Source organism: Tenrec ecaudatus, chromosome 10 (genome assembly GCF_050624435.1).
Source record: "Tenrec ecaudatus isolate mTenEca1 chromosome 10, mTenEca1.hap1, whole genome shotgun sequence".
NCBI classification, from domain to species: domain Eukaryota; kingdom Metazoa; phylum Chordata; class Mammalia; order Afrosoricida; family Tenrecidae; genus Tenrec; species Tenrec ecaudatus.
In genome coordinates this window covers 133338864-133358247 of record NC_134539.1, presented here as the reverse complement: position 1 = coordinate 133358247, position 19384 = coordinate 133338864, and the positions used below count along the sequence as shown (strand labels likewise).

Genomic DNA, 19384 nt, shown 5'->3' with positions numbered 1-19384 from the left:
CAAGTCTGGTCGGAACTGGCAGGTCCTACTCGGGCCCCAGACAGGGCACGTCAACAACAAAACTAGAAAGAAACTAAGAAAGACAGGAAGCAGTTTAAGCATCACCCGCACACGAAAAGGAAAACAATAAATAGCATCGTATATAAATAGTTGGCTTGTTCCACATGTAAAGGCTCGATGCTTTTTACATGTCACATATTCACCGTGCTTTCTCCTGTAGTTCATTGTGAGCTACATGGTTTACTCACACCCGCAACCAGCAGATGTAGGTCAAGGATATACACGCCTATGGTTTACAACTCCCTAGGGTTTGCTCAGACGTCACCAATTACCTTTAGATAAAATAAGAAAATTGAAATGAATGTAGAATTCTTTTCAATGTGTTAGTTTTTGCTTTATTGTGCTGGTGTTGGAAAGGGGCAAAAGACTTGCGAATAGTTAAAACAGAATCCATGAACACACAACCTTCTTCAGACTAATAAGTCCTTACTAAAATGTTACATATAAGCCCCTTGATCCAAATCCAGTAGTTCTCATGCTTAGCATTAATATGGCCAGAGTTTCATGGGGCAATTTGCTATTAATGCAGTTCACAAAATTAAACTAGTAAGATGAGCAAAACTATAGCCCATTAGTCCTTCTTCCAGCCATTGAATACAGCATCCACCGAAAGAAAAGTCTTGAGCCAGATGTGCCCACCTCTGGGAAATGTCACCCATCTGTAGATACGAGGTCATTCCAAAAGTACTGCTACAGAACAATAAGCATCTTTATCAGGCAAAAACGCCAAGATAGGAAACTGCGGCTTCTCAACATGCCTCCATCCAGGGCTACCCATGTGTGAAAGTGTCCTTCCATTTTCCAGCCCCTCCCTGAAGAAGCCAGAGCTCTCCCATCGATACTATGTCGGACTAGCAGCTTGGACAGCCCCCAGGGACTCAAGTCATGTTCCTTTTAATTGTCCTTGGAGCTTGGGGAGGGAGGGGGCACTAAAAGAAGTCGGAAGGGGTTGGGGACCTAGGCTATTAGGTGGACAGGGTTGTCCTAAATTTTTATAGGATAATTTTTATTTTGCTAGCCTCAAAGAACAAGTAGGTGAATTTGCTGGGATGGAAAAAAATACATGCGAGTATGTATTCTAGGCAACATTCCTGGCCTTTGCCGCATCAATGAACATTTCCATTTTCTTAAAACCTCTTCAAAAACCCGCACGGTTGTGCGGTGTCCTTCAGGAGAATCGATGATGATTGGCCGCCAGGAAGCCTCGAAACAGCAACTTCCTGAGCTGACCTCTCTGCCGTGACTTCACTGGCCCTGCAAACCTCCCCAGCAGGCCTTGCTTGGATTGGACCTTATTTTGGAAGGTACCCTAACGAGAAGACAGGCCTTTCAGTATTACTGAAAGCATCTGTCTGCAGCCACCCCCCGATCGCAGAGACAGGTTTGAACACATTTCCTTCCTGTTAACCTGTACGCGTAGGAACTGAACTCCGAGTGGCGCTATTTTTTGGCTTGCGCCTATTGGCAACACCAACGTTCGGTCAACACTCCCACGCTAAATGACACATCTCCCTTCTCACACTCCCGCCCTAAAAAATGTACGGTGTTTCCCACAGAGGCTTCACTGGTTTCTAAATATCCACTTGGATTTGCGTGGTTAGTTCTTGTGATTAATCCACATAGAGTGAAGGTCTCAAATTTTTCTCTGTTTTATACAGGGTGACTTTGTGCCATTAAAAAAGAAACCCTCCTACAGATCCATAACTCAATGTATAAATATTCTTTTTCTCTCAAGGCCCGAGCACTGATGTCATTAAGACTACAGGAAAAATGACAGGCCAGCCAAAGAAAGTTTCTATTCATCACTCTTGAAAAAAAGTGGCTTCTCTTAGTATCTTCACTGTATACTCATGCAGGTTAAGAATACATTTTAAAGCTTAGGACACCAAAAAACAACCAAACCCCACTGTCGTCGAGTCGATTTTGACTCGTAGGACCTGCCGTCTGGGCTGTGAATCGTTAGGGAGGCGGCCTGCCGCCGACTTCTCCCACTTAGCAAGCTAGTGGGTCCAAACCGCCAAACTTCACGGGCCACTGAGCGACCGGGGCTCCTTCAGCAGAGGGGACTATTTACCGATCACAACTATCCGACGGTTTTTAATTTGTTCTCGTTTTTAATATATTCTGTTTTCTTTTTGATTGAAGTTGTTGTCTGTCTTACTTTATGACTGTTGTCAGTTTAGTTTTTGTTTTGTTTTTAATTTCTGTATATGAAATCCAAGTAAGGTAACTCGATGAATGACTCTTTGGAGGCATGGCTGGGGAGATGAGAGGAAATGGGGGGGGGGGGCTCAGAACGATGAGGACAAGAAAGAAAGAAGAAACTTTTCTAAAACTGAATGGCGATGATTGTACAACTCCTCTTGATGTGATCGAACTACTGAATTGAATGGTGTGAGTTATGTGCCAATAGAACTGTTAAAAAACGAATTATACTAAGAATGGCAGATTTCTTAAGAGGCTTTGGGGACCCCAATTTCTGAAGCCTCTGATCAGAAGTAAAATAAAATAAACTTGATGTTCTTGGAGCATTGATTGTGCATGTTAACAATCAAAAAGGCAGCACAGTTTAATAATTTTACCAAAATGAACCACTCCCAATGGTGGATTGAACAGGAAAATGCTCTTTGAGCCAATTGGAAGATCTACCTCTCCCCGCTCCATCCACCCTCCTCTTCCCCCCTTCTTTTCATGAAAATAGTGAGCTCGGGGTACTATCCAGTTCAAAACCACCAGCTACTCGATGGGAAAAAGCTGCAGTATCCTGCTCATAAAGATTTATAATCCCTGAAACCCAAAAGGAGTAGATCTATTCTGTCCTGCCACCGTAGCTGATTGGATGGCAGTTGTCTGTTTTTGTCCCCCAAGAAAAAGGTCCTGTGTGATGCAGTTTCTCGTTTTGACCAGTAGGGTGAGCTGCAGTGCATAGCATCATCCTAATTCTTAAAAAAAAAAAAATCACACACACACAAAAAACACTCTAGTAGGGATCCCTTCTGCTCTTTCCTCTCGCCCCAGAAAATGCTGACATTTTTAACTATTCTTAGTTTTCACCAAAAATGCCTAATTCCTAGACATTAACAAACTGGAAGGCTGGCAGTAACAAATCCATACTAGTTAATTGTCCATGTGACGGCGCCCCCTTCATAAAGCAAATTACAGCCTGTCAGCAATCATTGCCACTCTTCTCTTCCACTCTTCCTCTAGGACTGCTAGTGGTCAGCTGGTCCTGGCATGGAGCCTGCCGAGGGCGAGTATTGTCAATCGTAATGAGCTTCTGGGAGAACTGAAAACTGTTAAACCAAGGGTTCTGATACCACGTGAATAGATACTGTCAATGGATTAGATCTTGGGATAATTCCTTCAGATTTGTTTTCCTTGGACCACTGCATCCCTCCCTACTCCTTAAATCTTTTTTGTGACGCTATTTAATGGGATTTCCAGCATGTCCTCACTTATAGAAGAGAAAGTAATAATATAATGTGTAATCGCATATAACCATACAGCTTAATATATTAATCTAATAACTTACTAAACTCTTCATGTACTATCTCATTTAATCTTACAGATGATCCTGTGGTGTATCATCGTTCTAAAGCCACATATGGAGAAGTTTAGATACAGAGAGAAATGAGGCAAGTCACCTGAGCGACTCGTGTCACAGTAGGCCTTGAACCTACCTTGTCTGATGACTAAGTCTTTGTTCTAATCCACTGAGCTGTACAGTCTCCAAGCCTGTTTGCGATGTACAGTATAATCATTAGTAAATAAATGACAGCAATGGCTTGAATTTATGACAATCTTTAAAATGATCGCTTTTATTTCAATCAAGAAAGCATAATCAAAAGTGTACCTGGCCAGTGTTACTAGTAGTAACAGTCATAATGTTAAGTAAGGCCATTGTGATTGATAAAACCCAGTGGGACCAATGATTTGGTCAAGAGGGGCTGGGCCAATTCAGCATTTCCCTTTTAAAATATTTTCATTTTACTCATCAGATCACTAAATTCTTAAAGTAAAACAATCAACTCTTAGACTTGTGCAATGTGGCTTCCTGAGACTCAGATTCAAAACTCATTTATGCCACAGAAAAGTCCCCAGATATTTCCCTATCTTCCCTTGTGTTTTTAGGAATTTTGATAACACAAATCCGAGTAGTTTATAGTAGTGCTGTAAAGTGGTTTCCTAAATGGCGCTTTTTGATATGAGTTTTAAGCTTACAAAATTTACTACGATTCTTTTAGGCTTAGTGAGAGGAATTTGTTTTAAAGAGTCCCAGCACTTTCTGTTTAATCCTATTGGATCTTGAGCATTTTGATCCTGCTTCATTAAAAAGAAAGAATCAACCTGCTCCACGTCTAAGTATAGTTTATACCTGGCTTGGTTAAAGAAAACTTTTTCTTTCTGATGTTATCATGCCTTAATTTCAGAACGGGAAAATGCTTTGAAAAACATAGAACAGCATATGAAAGAAGCCATTTCACTCCTATGACCTCATTTTGGTTTCTCCTCTCGGTTTTGTTCCCCTTCTGTCCCCCAACAAATTATAGCTGATCCCAGCCTAGCACCCACTGCCAATCCTGATGGATTTAGGATAATAGTGGATTGACATAACCATTAAGAAACATTTCCGGGAAACCATGCGGGCAACTGGATCACAATATTCTGCCAAAAAACAACAGATCTAAAGACACAAGAACCTTGTTCTTCTAATGATTTAGAGGATATAGATAAATATGATCAAAATCTTATCAACGTCTAAGGATTAAAAATAAAAGAATGCATAATAAAGAATGGGCTACGGGTAAGATTAGCAGGCCTGGAAATGTAAACCTGCTTTTAACCCAATCAAGAAAGAGTGAGCGTTCACTGTGACGCACACGACCTCCAATGCGGCTAACCCCCCGGGGTCTCCCCACGCGTCACCCAATTCCAAGCAGGGACCCCTGTGAATGGGGCGCGAGTCAGTTCAACGTCTGGGCCCTTCCGGGGCAAAGTTTCCCATGGAAAAGCAGTTTCTTATTTCGTTCTTTTCTTTAATTTTTGTATTCAGAGGGCATCGCGTTCCAGTCAGAGAATGGCGGTGCTCGTGAACTTTCTCTGGCTGATGTACCTGTTAAATACATGCCAAACTGATGAGGAGGACATGCAGGCACACGCGATTGGCTCTTCCACGCTTTCTTCTCAAGAATTAGCAGTGCGTGGCTGTTTTATTGTACAAACATCATACGGATACCCTGACCACCCCACTCCGGAGGAAGGGGCTGCGGAGAACCGCATGTCGAGCGTTGAAACGTTCTTTTTTACGGCGGAGCAATCCTCCGTTGTATGGAATACGGCGCTCCTTCCTGCATCTGCTGATGGCCATTTGGGCTGTTTCCACGTGGGGGCAAATATGGGTAGGGACGCACCTGTTCAAGTTCATGCGCTCTCTCTTTGCGGTAGGTAACAAGGAGTGGGATTGTTGGATCCTGCAGTAATCCCAGGCTTACCTGACTAAGGAAAGACCCAGCCACAGTAGCTGCATCGCTTTACACTTCTATCAGCAATATACAGACTCCACTTTCTCCACATTCTTCTTAATACTTGTTACTTTCTGGGTTTGTTTTTTTAATTACTACTATGAACATGAGGCGCCCTGGTGATGCAGTGGCGATGCACTGGGCTGCGGTTCTCATGGTCGGCAGTTCGGAAACACTAGCAGCTCCGCGGGAGAGATTGGACTTTCTACTCCTGTAACCAGTTACAGGAGTCTCGAGATGGCAGTGAGTTGGTTTTTTCATTATGGGCATGCCAGTGGTGAGAAGGGCTTATGTCAATGTGGTTTTTTTATATGCATTTCCCTCATGACTGATGGCATTGCGCTCAGTTTTATATACCGCTGGCCATTTGTATTTCTTCTTTTGAGAAATGTCTGTCCGCGTCTTTTGCTCATGTTGCAATTGGTTGGTTGTCTACTTGTTTCTATGAACTTTGAGTGATCACATATAAAAGGACGGAGATCGGGTGAAACACGTGCATTTTCATTTACCATGTGAATCATATTATACTGCTTTATTATTTATATTAGAATTTATTTTTTTGTTCATTCTGAAACACTAACGAACAGAGAATGCCACTTTTAAAAATATTAATTCCTCATTTTATCAGGAGCGCTTACAGATGTCACAACATTTCATAATCCCAGTAGTTCCAGCAGACTTGTCAATTGCTGCTACAACCAGTTCCCAAGCATTCTTCTTCCTTCTTGAACCCTTTGCTATCAGCTCCTCTTTATCCCCTCCCCCCACCCTTCTCCCCAGGAATTCTTATTGTTAGTGTTACGTATTAATATTATTCTATTATTATAGACACGTCTATTCACCTACAATTCTGCTATTCACTCCCTTCTAGTGGAGCTATACAGTCACCATTGCTCTCGGTTCTCCCTCCCCCTCCCCCCCTTCACCCCCCCCCCCCGCTTCCTGCATCCTCAGGGAATCATTACTCCCCGTGCTGTTCTGTAGAGTCATCCATCCTGGCATTCCTGAATGCCACTACTTTTCCACTATCACCAGAGTGTAACCCAAAAAGTCTTGTGTCAAAATAAGTAATAAGGGGAGAAAATGTGAATAGATAAAGAAACTGCCAGAGCATGAGTCTACTAAGAGTGGTGTTGTCAATTAAAGGTTGGGCTGCTAACCGTAAGGTTGGCGGTTCAAACCCATCAGCCACTCCATGAGAGGAGCAGGAAGCTCTCTGCTCCCATAAAGGTTTACATCCTCAGAAACCTCGAGTCGGTGTCACCATGAGTCAGCATCAATCGATGGCAGTTGGTTTGGGGGGTTCTATCGTGAAATTAAGTTTGGGGATCAGTCCTTGATTAAAATGTAAAAGTCCGACATGCTTGAAGCAAAAGCCTCAGACTTCCACAGGTGATAGACAGCAATATGTTTCTTTCCTCCTCGCCAAGCACGCGGGCCCCCTCTCCGTATATAGCCATCGTGGAGCTTCTCGGAATGGTCTGAGTTTTCAATCTAACGTGTCTCTCTGGGATAGTGACTTTGTGTTTCCTGGTTTTTAAATTTTTATTTTGTTTTGTTTGGAGCCGGCAGCATTTGTCCACCCACAGCTTTCTCTATTTATCTTAGAGATAAGCAACCCATTTGTATTGACTATATTTTTTAATGGGGAAAAAAGGCATGCCACAGTAACAATTTAACTGGTGCCATAAAATTCACTCCCTGCCTGGAAGTCAAGGTTGACCCCCAGCGAACCCCCTGTGGGTTACTGAGACAAACTGAGTACGGGAGTAGAAATCCCCATCTTCCTCCTGGGGACCTGCTGGTTGTTTTGAACTTCCCACCATGTGGATCACAGCCCAGTGTGTTACCACTATGCCACCAGGCACCGTAACGGTGCCGTGGAATACACACATAACAGAACGTTCTCTCCCACTCAGATGGGTTTCCACTCCCCAGGGACCACTACTATTAATAGATCCTACTGCGACCTTGCAAAACTGTATGCACACACCCAGAGAAACCAGCAACATAACCATTGCCCAAAGTGCCTTTTTTTCATTTAACAAGGTGCCCTGGAGCTCATTCCATTTTACACATACGTGTTATTTGCTCTTAAACTGGCATAGCATGCTAATACATGGTTGTGGCATAATTTGGCCCTCATGGCTGGGTTTTAGGCCCTTTGGTGTTTTGCTGTGTTTTAAACAACGCCATACTGAACATCTCTGTCCATAATATGTGCAGGGAGAAGGAAGGCAATGCCATCTGCGTCCAATGATTGCTTCTTTATCTACACGAGAGCAAATTCCTGCTTTTAATGCATCAATATTACCTATTCTACAGTAGGAAGTTTAGAACACAAAAAGCATAGCAAATTTTAAATTTAAAGGGGAAAAAGTAGTTTCACTAAAGGAACATCTGACCTTCTTTGGCAGTAGTTGCAAAAAAACTAATGCATTACCTTAAAAGCACATTAAAAAAAGCATCACTCTAAAAAACCAACCTTAAAAGCACATAAAAAAAGCATCACTCTAAAAAACCAACACACACACAACGGTAGATATATAGACAGTAGAAATATTTGAGAATATCCAAGTTAGCCATTAACTTCAAAAATCATCTGTATGGAGGTGTGCTTTCCACAGATTAATTTGCATAAACTAAAATGGAAAGGGGGTGGTGTCCCCAGGAAGCAGGTGTCGAGATTGTGGAAGCGAAAAGGCCGGGTCAAGGCTGAAGGCGGGGGTGCTCGTGCTGTGTGAGTTCCCTCCGATTACATCCCCCGAAGACGTGGCACACATTCCACACAAGCTCCTTTATAAAAATAGCGCTGGTTAGCGTATCCCGGGTTCATAACCACCACTTATGTTTATCAAATATTAGCATTCCAAGAATGGTGATAGGGAGATACTTAACGATAAATTGCAAACATTGCAAATTTAGACTTTTTCTTACATTTGCAAACACATCATAAATTGAGGCTGTGCTTCTTTGTATAAATCCTACTTATGACTAAACCTGCTGGCATGAAAGCAAAGGGTATTTTCATAAATAAAACCGTAAAAATCACTGTTCACCCCATTAATTCAAAAACACTTCTCTTCAACTTCAAAGGAAAACCTCCTCTGAGTCTCTTGTTAAGTAAAAAGATGGAGTTTCTTTGCTGCTTTAATGGCTTGCTGTGTGTAGTTGTCATAACTACATGCTCCGAGTATGTGACAGTAAGGGACGAAACGCTAAGGGACATCCGTGGCACGATTCAACATGTCTCAGACATCACAGAGTAAGAAGCTCATAAAAGCTAACCTCTCAAGTGCCCACCACTAAGAATCCTTCACAGGCCCCCAGGATGGCAAGCCTCTAAGGGACACGTGGCGGGCTACATGCACACACCAGGGAGCATCCGGAATGGGTGACTATTATGGAAGCTGCGTGTGACACGTATTGTACCGTGTACTTGGATCGCCCTACCTTGAAACACAGAAACCGTACGCGCTACCACCCAGGATGTCGCTTCCATGTGGCAGGCTCTCTCCGCGCAGTCCTTGTCTCATTAGAAATCATGATAACTATGAAGTGGGGGGGCGTGGAGGAGGAAGCTGCCGTCTGAGAGGTCTGTGTCTGCTCACAGAGCTTGTGAGTGGAAGAGGTGGTGTTCAAGTTTAGGGCTGACTAAAACTCTCATGCTCTTTTCACCACCAAACACTAACTTTTTAATACAGAAATGGAAATCTTTTCAAAAATCAGTTCCCTATCCTATGTACAGGCATGTCTCATAGCTGGACCATGGCAAGAAAACAGATACCGTAATAAAGCGAGTCACACGAATTTTTTAGTGTCCAGTGTACATAAAAGTTATTTATACACTCGTGCTGTAGTCTATTAAATATACCTTTAAAAAAAACCTCAAAAGCCAAGGTCACTTCCATCCAGTTAATGCTGACTCACAGCAACCCTAGAGGGCAGGACAGAAATGCCCTTCGGAGTTTCCGACACGGTGACTCTTTGCAGGAGCAGAAAAGTCCCATCTTCCTCCCACACGCAGCTGGTGGTTTCGAACCGCGGCACCGCCAGGGCGCCAAGTGTACGCGAGCAAGATAAAAGTTTGGGGTACTCCGATAATGACCAACATATGCCAGAGAGACACGATGGAGGACAATGCCTTCGATTTGTGAAAAATACAATTATTTGTGAGGCACAATGAAGGGACGCGCCGTGCAAGGCAGCGTGCCTGCGCGTCTTGACTGCCGGCCCTGCAGGATCGGATGGGTTCATCCACGCACCAGGTGTCCCAGCAGATTTTTTTTTTTAGTGCCAATTTTTTAGGAAGCCCTAACTAAAATTTTTTTCTTTAACTTTGTATCTTGAAGAACTTTAAACATGTCGCAAAGTATGCATGATCATGTAATGAACGCCTGCACACTGCATTGCCTAGCTTAAACAGTTAACAGCTTATGGTCCATCTTGTTTCATCCGCACCCCACCTTTCTCCCCCCCTCCCCCATTTATTTTAAACCCACCAGAACGTTGATCGCTTTCTCTGGAAAAGGAGGTTTAAAAACAAGCAGAACCACTTTACCAATCTCACACTAGAAAACAGTAGTTTCTTACTGACACAAAATATCCACTCCGTTCAAATTTCAAATTCTCTCACCCCTGGAGTTTGTAATAGCTTATTTGTTTAACTCAGCGTGCACATTTTTCAAAACTCACTGCCACTGATCCATTCTGACTCACAGCGAAGAAGCCTCGTCTTTCTCCGCAAAGGCGCTGGTGGTTTGGAACTGCTGAGATTCTGGTTGGCAGCCTAGTACATAACCCACTAGGCCACCAAGGTGTAAATAGGGCCCATAAATTAGCTGATAGGCTTCTTTTGTCTCCTTGAACTTACAGGTAGTCTGACTTTTTGATAACATTTTTCAAATTTACTGTGCACTATTGGTTTTGCCAAGTGATATTGTCAACCAGCAATTTGTTTTGACAAGAAATATAAACTTCATTTAAAATTTTAAAATGTAAGATTCTCCCAGTGGAAAGTTTTCCTATTGGAATACTAGATAATTTTCTCAGAAATCCTCTCTGTTACCCACACAGATATTCAAAGTTGGTGAGAAATCTCATTGATCTACGTCTGAGTGACCATTGAACTAAAATATGGTTTGTATGTGTATATCTATAGTATATATCGTATACAAAGTACGCCAGTCATCTTCTTTAAGTTTTTGCTTAAACATCGTGCCATTTGCTTTTACTCTGGGTTCATAGTAGGCATTTCTATCTTATATTCATGAAGATGTTTGTAGTAACAAATAATGTTGAACATTATACGTGAAAATCAAATTTTTGATGGATTAAACTATACACGGCAATGATTAACTCATTCGATAATGGGAAAACGAGCAAAACGAAGAAAGTCAGTGATACTGTCAGCAGATCTAAAAGACAAAATTGATATTGTTGTTTAGACAGCTGATCAATATACCCTTTAGATACCTAATCAATTACTGAAACAGTACCAATTCTATGGCAAAGATCCCAACGTCTTTACTCTGTAACTTTTAAAAAAACCTCCTTTTTCCTACTCTTTTACTTCAAGTCCACAGGATGTTATTGGACAGAGGGATCTAAAGGCTCATTGTGAAATAAAAACAAGACCAGAAAGGAGTCCTCCTGTTCAATTATATTTGAACCAGAAGGGGGTTTTCATTTATGTCCTCTCTTGGCTAAACATATAAATTCCTGGGATCATGTTTTCTTTCCCTTGGGTTTCTTTTTTTAATAAACAACAGTGGACTAGTAGTTGACAGTGGACTAGTTGACAGTGGACTCGTAGGAAAGCTTGTGGGGAATGTGAGGGATACTTGCCTCTTTTCAATACTATCATAAAGACAAACGGCGACGAGGCACGGTGCTGAGCACTTACAGAAATTACTGCTGACGGTCAGGACAACCCTGAGACGCTAAAACAGTGATGGCGTTTTGCGGCCTCCGAGACTGGTAATAGGCAGAGTTTTTTTTTAGGGTGATGAAAGCCTTCTCAAAGTAGATGATGGTGATGGATGTGCAGCTCTGAGCATACTAAAACCAGCGACTGACACACGCTACATGTATTTTATGATATGTTAATTATATGAAACTCTTACTTTGTAAAATTTTACTTTCTTTAAAATGGGAGAGAGTGGGCTCTTTAGTCAGACTAAGCAAGTTAAAATCCTTGACCAAGTGTCTTAACTTCCTTGTGCCTCAGTGCCCATATCTGCCAAGTGGACAGACAGACAAGGCTGTATCATATATCACAGGGTTCTTCTAAGGATTACATAAAATAATGAATGTAAAATATTTAGCAAAGTGCCTGACACAGTTGAGGTTCAAGGACATTAATTAACTTGCTAAAGTTACAGACCCATTAAACCGTCAAAGTAGATTTGAACGTAGGTCTGTCCCGCTTTAAAGTCCGCACGCTGTTTTCCATGTGTATTTCCTTTCCAGGACAGCAATGGAAAGCTCCCTAATACTGTTCAGTGGCCAATCCTCTACCACCTGAAGCCTGGAACTCCATGCGATCGTGGATAAGACGACTTTGCTTGACAGTCCATGTCGAAGCCTGGGTGACCCCTTCTCTGGAGCGTCTTTAAGTGTTACCCTTTCAGAGTCCTGTCACAACGCGCCACAAACTTCGACAAAAACAGATGTTTAAATGGCTGCTGTTAAGGGATTTTACAAGCAAGGGATATTTTATACTTGAGGACAATTTTCTTTCCAAACGCAAGACTCGGGTGTAGTTCAAATGTCCTGAAGGATGCAGTTGTAATTTGGAAATGGAAGTTGTTAATGAAAGTCAAGCCTTCCTGTTTACAGAAGTTCCTGCTATGAATTAAAATGCTAAAAAAAAAAAAGTCTGCGAGAAGCATTTCTGTCCTCTCTCACATCCACGCCTGTAATACAGAGTCTTCCAGTCCTGAACCAATTCTTCTGCTAACTGTTGTTTCTGATAGAATGCTCTTCCAGGGTGCAGTGGTTACACAATGGGCTGCTAACTGCAAGATCGGCGTTCGAAACCACCAGCATTCTTTGGGAGGAAGACAGGATTTCTAGCCTCATAAAGAGACTCGGAAACCCACAGAGACACTTCTACCCTGTTCAGCGGGGTCGTGATGAATCGGACTGGGCTTGATGGCAGTGAGGTCAGCAAAATCCTACCAAACCAAAGTCACTAGCATCTAATCGATTCCTACTCATAAATCTTCATATGTTGCTGGGATTGCCCGGTGCTATCCAGTCGATGGAGACCCTGTGTTTGATAGAAGGAAACACTGCCCAATACTGAGCCATCCTGACAAGTGGTCCTGTGCTTGGTCCCATTGTTGCAGCCACTGTGTCAACTCATCTTGGCCAGAGCTTCCTCTTTGTCACGGCCTTCTACTTTATCAATGATGTTCTTCTCCCCGGACCGGTCTTTCCTGACAACATGCCAGAGTATGTAAAACAAAGTCTTGCTATCCTTGCCTCCAAGGTGCATTTGGGCCATACTTTTAACATGACAGATCAGTGTCCTTTTGGCAGTCCGTGGCACTTTCAATATTCTTCAACGGCACCATAATTCAAATGTATTGATTCTTCTTCAGTCTTCCTTATTCAATGTCCAACTTTCACAAACACATGAGGCGATTGAAAATACCATAGTTTAGGTCAGGGACGCCTTATTCCTCAAAAAAACCACCCTTGACTTTCAATACTATAAAGGGGTCTTGTGCAGTAGATTTACCCAATTCAGTGCCTATTTTGAGCTCTTGACTGCTGTTTCCATGAGCATTGATTGTGGATCCAAGCAAGACAAAATCCTTAACAACTTCAAACTTTTCTCCGTTCCTCATGGGCCTCTTGGTCTAGTTGTGAGAATTTTGGTTTTCTTTCCATTGAGTTGTGATCCATAGAGAAGGCCGCAATCCTTGATCTTCACCAGCCAGTGTTTCAAGTCCTCCTCACTTTCAGCAGGCAAGGCCATCTGCATATTGAACGTAGTTAAGAAGACTTCCTCCCATCCTGATGCCACGTTCTTCTTCGGATAAACCCGTTTCTCTGACGATTTGCTCAGCATACAGATTGAGTGGGCACAGAGAGAGGATACAACCCTGACGCACGCCATGTTCTGTTCACACAATTCCCTCTTGATCCATATACAAGTTCCAGCGGAGCACGATGAAGTATTCTTGAATTCCCATTTTTCTCAAGGCTATTCATAGTTAGTTATGATCCACACGGTTGAATGCCTTAACACAGTCAATAAAACGCAAGTGGTAAAAAATTGGCAGGGGATGGGTACTTTCTGCTTTCAGCCAAGATCATTCATTTGACACCACTAATGATGTCCCTTGTCCTGCCTCCTCTTCGGAATCCGGGCCTGGGCCTCTAGCAGCTCCCTGCAGTGTACCGCCACACCTGTTGTTGGATGAGCTACAGCAGAGTTGTACCTGCGTGTGATATCAATGATATTGTTCTATAATTCGAGCCTTCTGTTGGGTCACCTTCCTTTTGAATAGCCAAATACGGAGCTCTCCTGGTCATTGAGCCAAGTCACTGTCTCCCAAATCTCCTAGCAAATCAGTGCTCCCAGTGCTTCACCCACTTCTTGGGTCATTCATATGGCATTCCATCAATTCCTGGAGCCTTGTTTTGGGCTAATGCCTTCCGTGCAGCTTGAACTTCTTCCTTCAGCACCACTGGCTCTGGCTCATATGCTGCTTTCTTGAAATGGTTGGATGGTGGTTGGTTCTCTTGGGTGCAGTGACTCTGTGTATTTCCATCTTCTTCTGAGGCTTCCTGCATCATTCAATATTTTGTCTACAGAATCTTTCAATGTTGCAATTTGAGGCTTGAGATTTTCCTTGAATTCTTTCAGCCCAAGAGACACTGAGCTGGTTTTTCCTTTTTTGGTTTTCTAACTGAAGGTCTTTTCAAATCTATTGTAATTTCATTATATGACATTGTCTTCTCTAGCTAGCCTTTGAAATGTTCTATTTAGCTCTATGACTTCATCAGTGCTTCCATTGGCCGTAGCTACTCTACAACGAAGAGCAAACTTCAGATTCCCTTCTGACATCCTGTCTCTTTAATGATATTTGGTCTCTTCATGAATGATGCGCTTGATGTCCTCATCAGGAGGTCTCTGTCACTGGTGCTCAATGCAACAGGTGGGATACATTCAAGGTCTTATTTTGAGTCGTGTGGGCTTGTTTTCATGTTCTTCAGCTTTAACCTAAATTTACACTTGATGGCCTGTTCCACGGGTGGCCCCTGGCCTGGTGGTAGCTGCTGACATTGAGCTTCTCCATCGTCTCTTCCCACAGGTGCAGTCCATTTGATTTCTGTGTATCTCATCTGGAGACGTTCATGTATGCAGTTGCCTTTTGTGTGGTCGAAAAAGGGTATTTTCTTTTTAAGTGAACAGTTCTAGTTGCTCTATGTCCACATATCATACAATTCAATAGTTCAACCATCTCAAGAAGAGTTGTACAATCTTTATCACAATCAAATTTTTGAACATTTCCTTTTTGCCCATACTCCTTGTTATTCATGTAATTGTTTTTTCAATTTTGGCAAAAATAAACACCACAAAACATTCACCAATTTAACAATTTCTACATGTATAATTCAGTGCCATTGATTATCCTCTTCCTGGTGTACACCATTATTGTTGTATCTCTGGGTGAGGCCAATCTGTTCTACCGCCATTAAAATGAACCCAATGGCTCCCAAGCAAAAACTCTTCCTCCTTCACCCATGGTGATCATGTCAAGTTTGGTCTCTTTGGTAGTATTCTTGGTATAATAGTCACATATCACATACTTCCTTAGTTAAACAGCTTCTCAAAAGAGTTGTGTAAACCTCATCACATCAGCTCTGACGACGCCCCACCCCCCTCACTCCCACACCCACTGATCACTCCCTGTTCCCCTCCTGAGAAACCACTTCATCTGTTACTGTCTCTGTGCATCCACTCCTTCTGTGCTTCCTAAGAGAAACGCCAAAAAAACAAAAGCAAAACAAAAGAAGAAAATAATAATATAAAGATAAAACTAAAGAATAAGAAAGAAAAAATACCAATAGTATTTTAAAAGGCAGAGAAGAACTTTCTTTCTTGGAACAAATGATAAATATTTGCGCATAAAGCAAGTTCAGGTTGGGTCAAGAGAGAGGTCATATTGTCATAAGCATCATATCATACCATGGCTCGATTCACCATCAACAAGTTTACAATAATCTTTGGTAGTAAAACTGATTGAGTCCCTCACCTGTGACTAACGGGGATCTGCCATTGGCTCAATCTGGCCAGACGCTCTGCAGATGGGTTTTGGGTTCCCACTGTCCTCCAAAGTCTTCTACAAATTGGGGGTTCCCAATTTAAGTTCTGATACTTTTCCCTTCATCGTATTTGGATTTTGTTATTGTCATCTTTGGATCACACAGGCTGGTGTGCTTCTTCCATGTGGACTCAGTCGACTCCTCACTTAGATAGCTGTTTGTGTGAATACAAGCCTTTAAGACCCCAGACACTATTCCCAACAGAATAAAAGTATTTTCTATGAACAAATTGTTACTCTTTCTATTATGTGATCTCCAGTCTCCTCGGTGTTTCCAACTCTTATTTTCCAAACGCCAAAAATCATCAATGCATCTTGACTTCGTGTTTGATCAATTTCATACCGAAGACTTTGGTATAATTCTTCAATTTCTTCATCACTAGCTTTAGTGGCCGGCGTATAAATTTAAATAATCGTTGTATCGACTAGAGTTCCTTGAAAATGGATAAACATAATTATATCACAGATAACGCTGTACTTCAAAATCGATCTTGAAACACCCTTTTGACAAGGACTGCAACCCCGTTTCCCTCAATCGCGTCATTCCAGCCAAGTAAACCATATGCTTCCCTATTCAAACGGTCAATACCGTCCACTTCAGCTCCCGAAAGCCTAGGACACGGATCCCTATGCGGCCGCTCCATTTCTGATGACCTTCCGTTTTCCTCCGTACACACTTGTACATCCCAAGGTCCAATCACGAACAGATGGTTGCAGCTGGGTCTTCTCCCTTGAGTGGCACCCCATCAGCAAATGAAGATGCCACCAGCTCCGCTCCCCAAGGCTTCACTTCGCTCAGGTCACCAAGGTTGGCTCCGCTTGGAGGAAGCAGGTGTCCCTCGGCCACAATTCAAGTGCCGTCGGACCTAAGGGGCTCCATCCTCCGGCACGGTCTCCGACAATGTCCTGCTTCCCTTCACGCGGTCGGCAGCGTGACAACGCCGCCATTCTATGCACAAGGCTTTCCGAGGCTGCTTCGTCTGGAGGGTGCAGCTGATGGCTTCTTGGTAGCTTCTTGGCAGCTGATCGCTTCTTGGTTCTTACTCTGGAAGCTCCGCGGAACTTGCTCACTTTGGAGGGACCCTGCTGGCGTCCCTGGCTTCCAGCGTCACAGCAACACGCGAGCCTCCACAGAGTGACGAAATGACAGGCAAGTGGTGACAATCTTTATACAGACAGGCTCCCCACCAATTTCTGAAACACGTAATCCCCTGAGATCTGATAAAGTGAGACTGGCCTTCCTCATCAAAAGCCAAGGCGGGGCAAGGCTGGGGGCGGGGCAAAATGTCATGAATATACATTTTTCAACTTGCTCTTTCCTAACATTTACTCCCGAATGAGCAACGGTCTTGCTAAATGTATCCAATCATTGTCAAGAAGCGAACACCGTTTTCTGTTCTAAATGAACTATTTTCAGCTGTGTCCTTAGCAGCTCTACCTCCGCCCTTGCTCCAGACGAGAACTTGTGCGCAGTTTCGCTGCGCTGGGAAAGGACAATCATACCGCGGTGACAAGAACCTGGGAAGGGGTGTCCTTTGTCTTTTTAGTCTCATAGGGTCTCGTGTGTTAAATTCCAAAATGATTGTCTCTTCTCAACACGTTACTATACCACATCTCTGACACTAATTCTTTATTTCTCCTTTAGGTAATTAATTCTCCCCGCACAGTTCCAGTCGTTTCTGCCAGTTCACATTCATGTTCTGGTCCTTGTGGATTTGGGCTAACATCTGTTAAACCCTGAACTGTAGGGCCATCCCCTAAATAGCACATTTCACACTTTGCAAAGCAAACGGCTACAGATAATTCTCTGCCGTGAAATCTACGTGTTCAGCTGGAAACGCTTTAGAATAAGAAGATGCAGGGTAACATCACATCACCCTGTAAGTGCTATTAATACCCGGACTTTAGTGTACAGCAGCAAAAAGCTTTAAAATGAAAAGATTTTCCTTAAGATGGGCTTTTAGACAAAGTCTAATTTAGGTTTGGAACATATAAAACAAAGTATGAGCTAGGAAACCAAAATGTTTCATAAAGTTAGTGTTATCACTCACAACTTGAATCGTCCCATCAGTCATTTCATAGGAGATAAGGCCTGGCGGTCTGCTCCCATAATAAAGGCTATAGTCTAGGAGACCGTCTGAGGTCATTGTGCTCGGACACACAGGGTCACTGTGAGTTGTAATCGACTCGGTGGCACACAGCAAACCCAGGCACTGGCACTGGGTACCTTAGCAGTACAAAGAGAAGACAAAGTCAGAGAGCCAAATAGTTCACAAGCTCTTTGCAACTTCGATCTATAACTCTCTGTGGATCTTTGAGAAAATAAAAAATCTTCCGTTGAGAATAAAGATCATTACAATTCAGGTTGACGTTTCTGTTCAAAAGGAGGGACACATCTTAAAGCGTTTGAATTCAGAAGGAAAAAAATCCTATTTGGGACCTTTTAAAAATGTGTCTAGCGCGCCCTCCACTCCCCCTGCCTTGTTTTTAATTTTACACACAGCTGTCTGTTGCAGTCTGTAGAATCGTGCCAGATGCTGGTTCATCAAGCAAAAGCAGGAAAACAATGGTTTGGAAGCAATTAGAAGCGCCGAGGCTGCAGTGAGGCTCATATTAAAATGTGATCACACTGTTCTAGTGGGAATTTCAGCGCTGCTCCATTTCTGACATTTCTCTGCGGCCAGACAGGCAGTGCACGGTGATCGAGGAGACAACATACTGGAATTTATTTCTGGAGCAAATGAAGGATGAGCTGCGTTGGAACCCTGTCAAGGTTTTCATTGTGGCCTCAGCCACCATTTTAGGGGGATGCAAAGAATAAAAGTATATTATTGTTTGGGTTTGATAAAATAATCGAGCACGCCACTGGAAAGGCAGAAGAGTTGGCGCCTCTTGCTGCTAAAACGCAGCACAGGGGGCCCAGCAGGGTGAAGGTTAATTAAGCACGCCACTAACTTCCCTCCGAATGCCCATGCCACTCTCTGGAGAAGCTTGTTTAGAAGAGACAGACGTAAGCGCACTACATATTTTCCATGTAAAAACCACACGTGATACAAGAGCACTCACCTTGGGGCTGGAAATCCCAGTAGTACCTGGAACGAAGAGCAAAATGGAGATGAGTCAGACTTGTCCTTAATTGTGATCTCCATCTTGGATGGTACAAAGCAGCTATAGGTCCCAGTCCAAAAAGCTTGTTGACTTGTCAGCAATTCGCCAAAATGACTACTCACTGAGGAGGATTAGAGGATTGTGCCCGAGATTTGAAGCCTCTCAAAAGCTCCAGACTGCACCGAGCTCCTTAGATAATTCTGTCTTTTGAGCTAGCCAGGCCCTCTGAGGTCACCGAGCTCTATGGTTTGGGGCAGGGAAATGATTTGGGGTGACAAACTACCCTGTATATTACAGGGCAACTACTATCATTGGCCCTGGCCATCAAACGCCAGTGGCACCCAGCTGCTG

The 19384-nt window shown here is 43.0% G+C and overlaps 1 protein-coding gene across 1 annotated transcript in view; it reads right to left on the bottom strand.

The window, feature by feature from the left end:
• SKAP1 (src kinase associated phosphoprotein 1) overlaps nucleotides 1–19384 on the bottom strand; it is a 314501-nt gene that overhangs the window by 242756 nt on the left and 52361 nt on the right. Inside the window, exon 4 of the mRNA XM_075559641.1 lies at nucleotides 18992–19017. Coding sequence (XP_075415756.1) covers nucleotides 18992–19017 — 26 coding nt within the window. The remainder of the gene's footprint in view (nucleotides 1–18991; nucleotides 19018–19384) is intronic.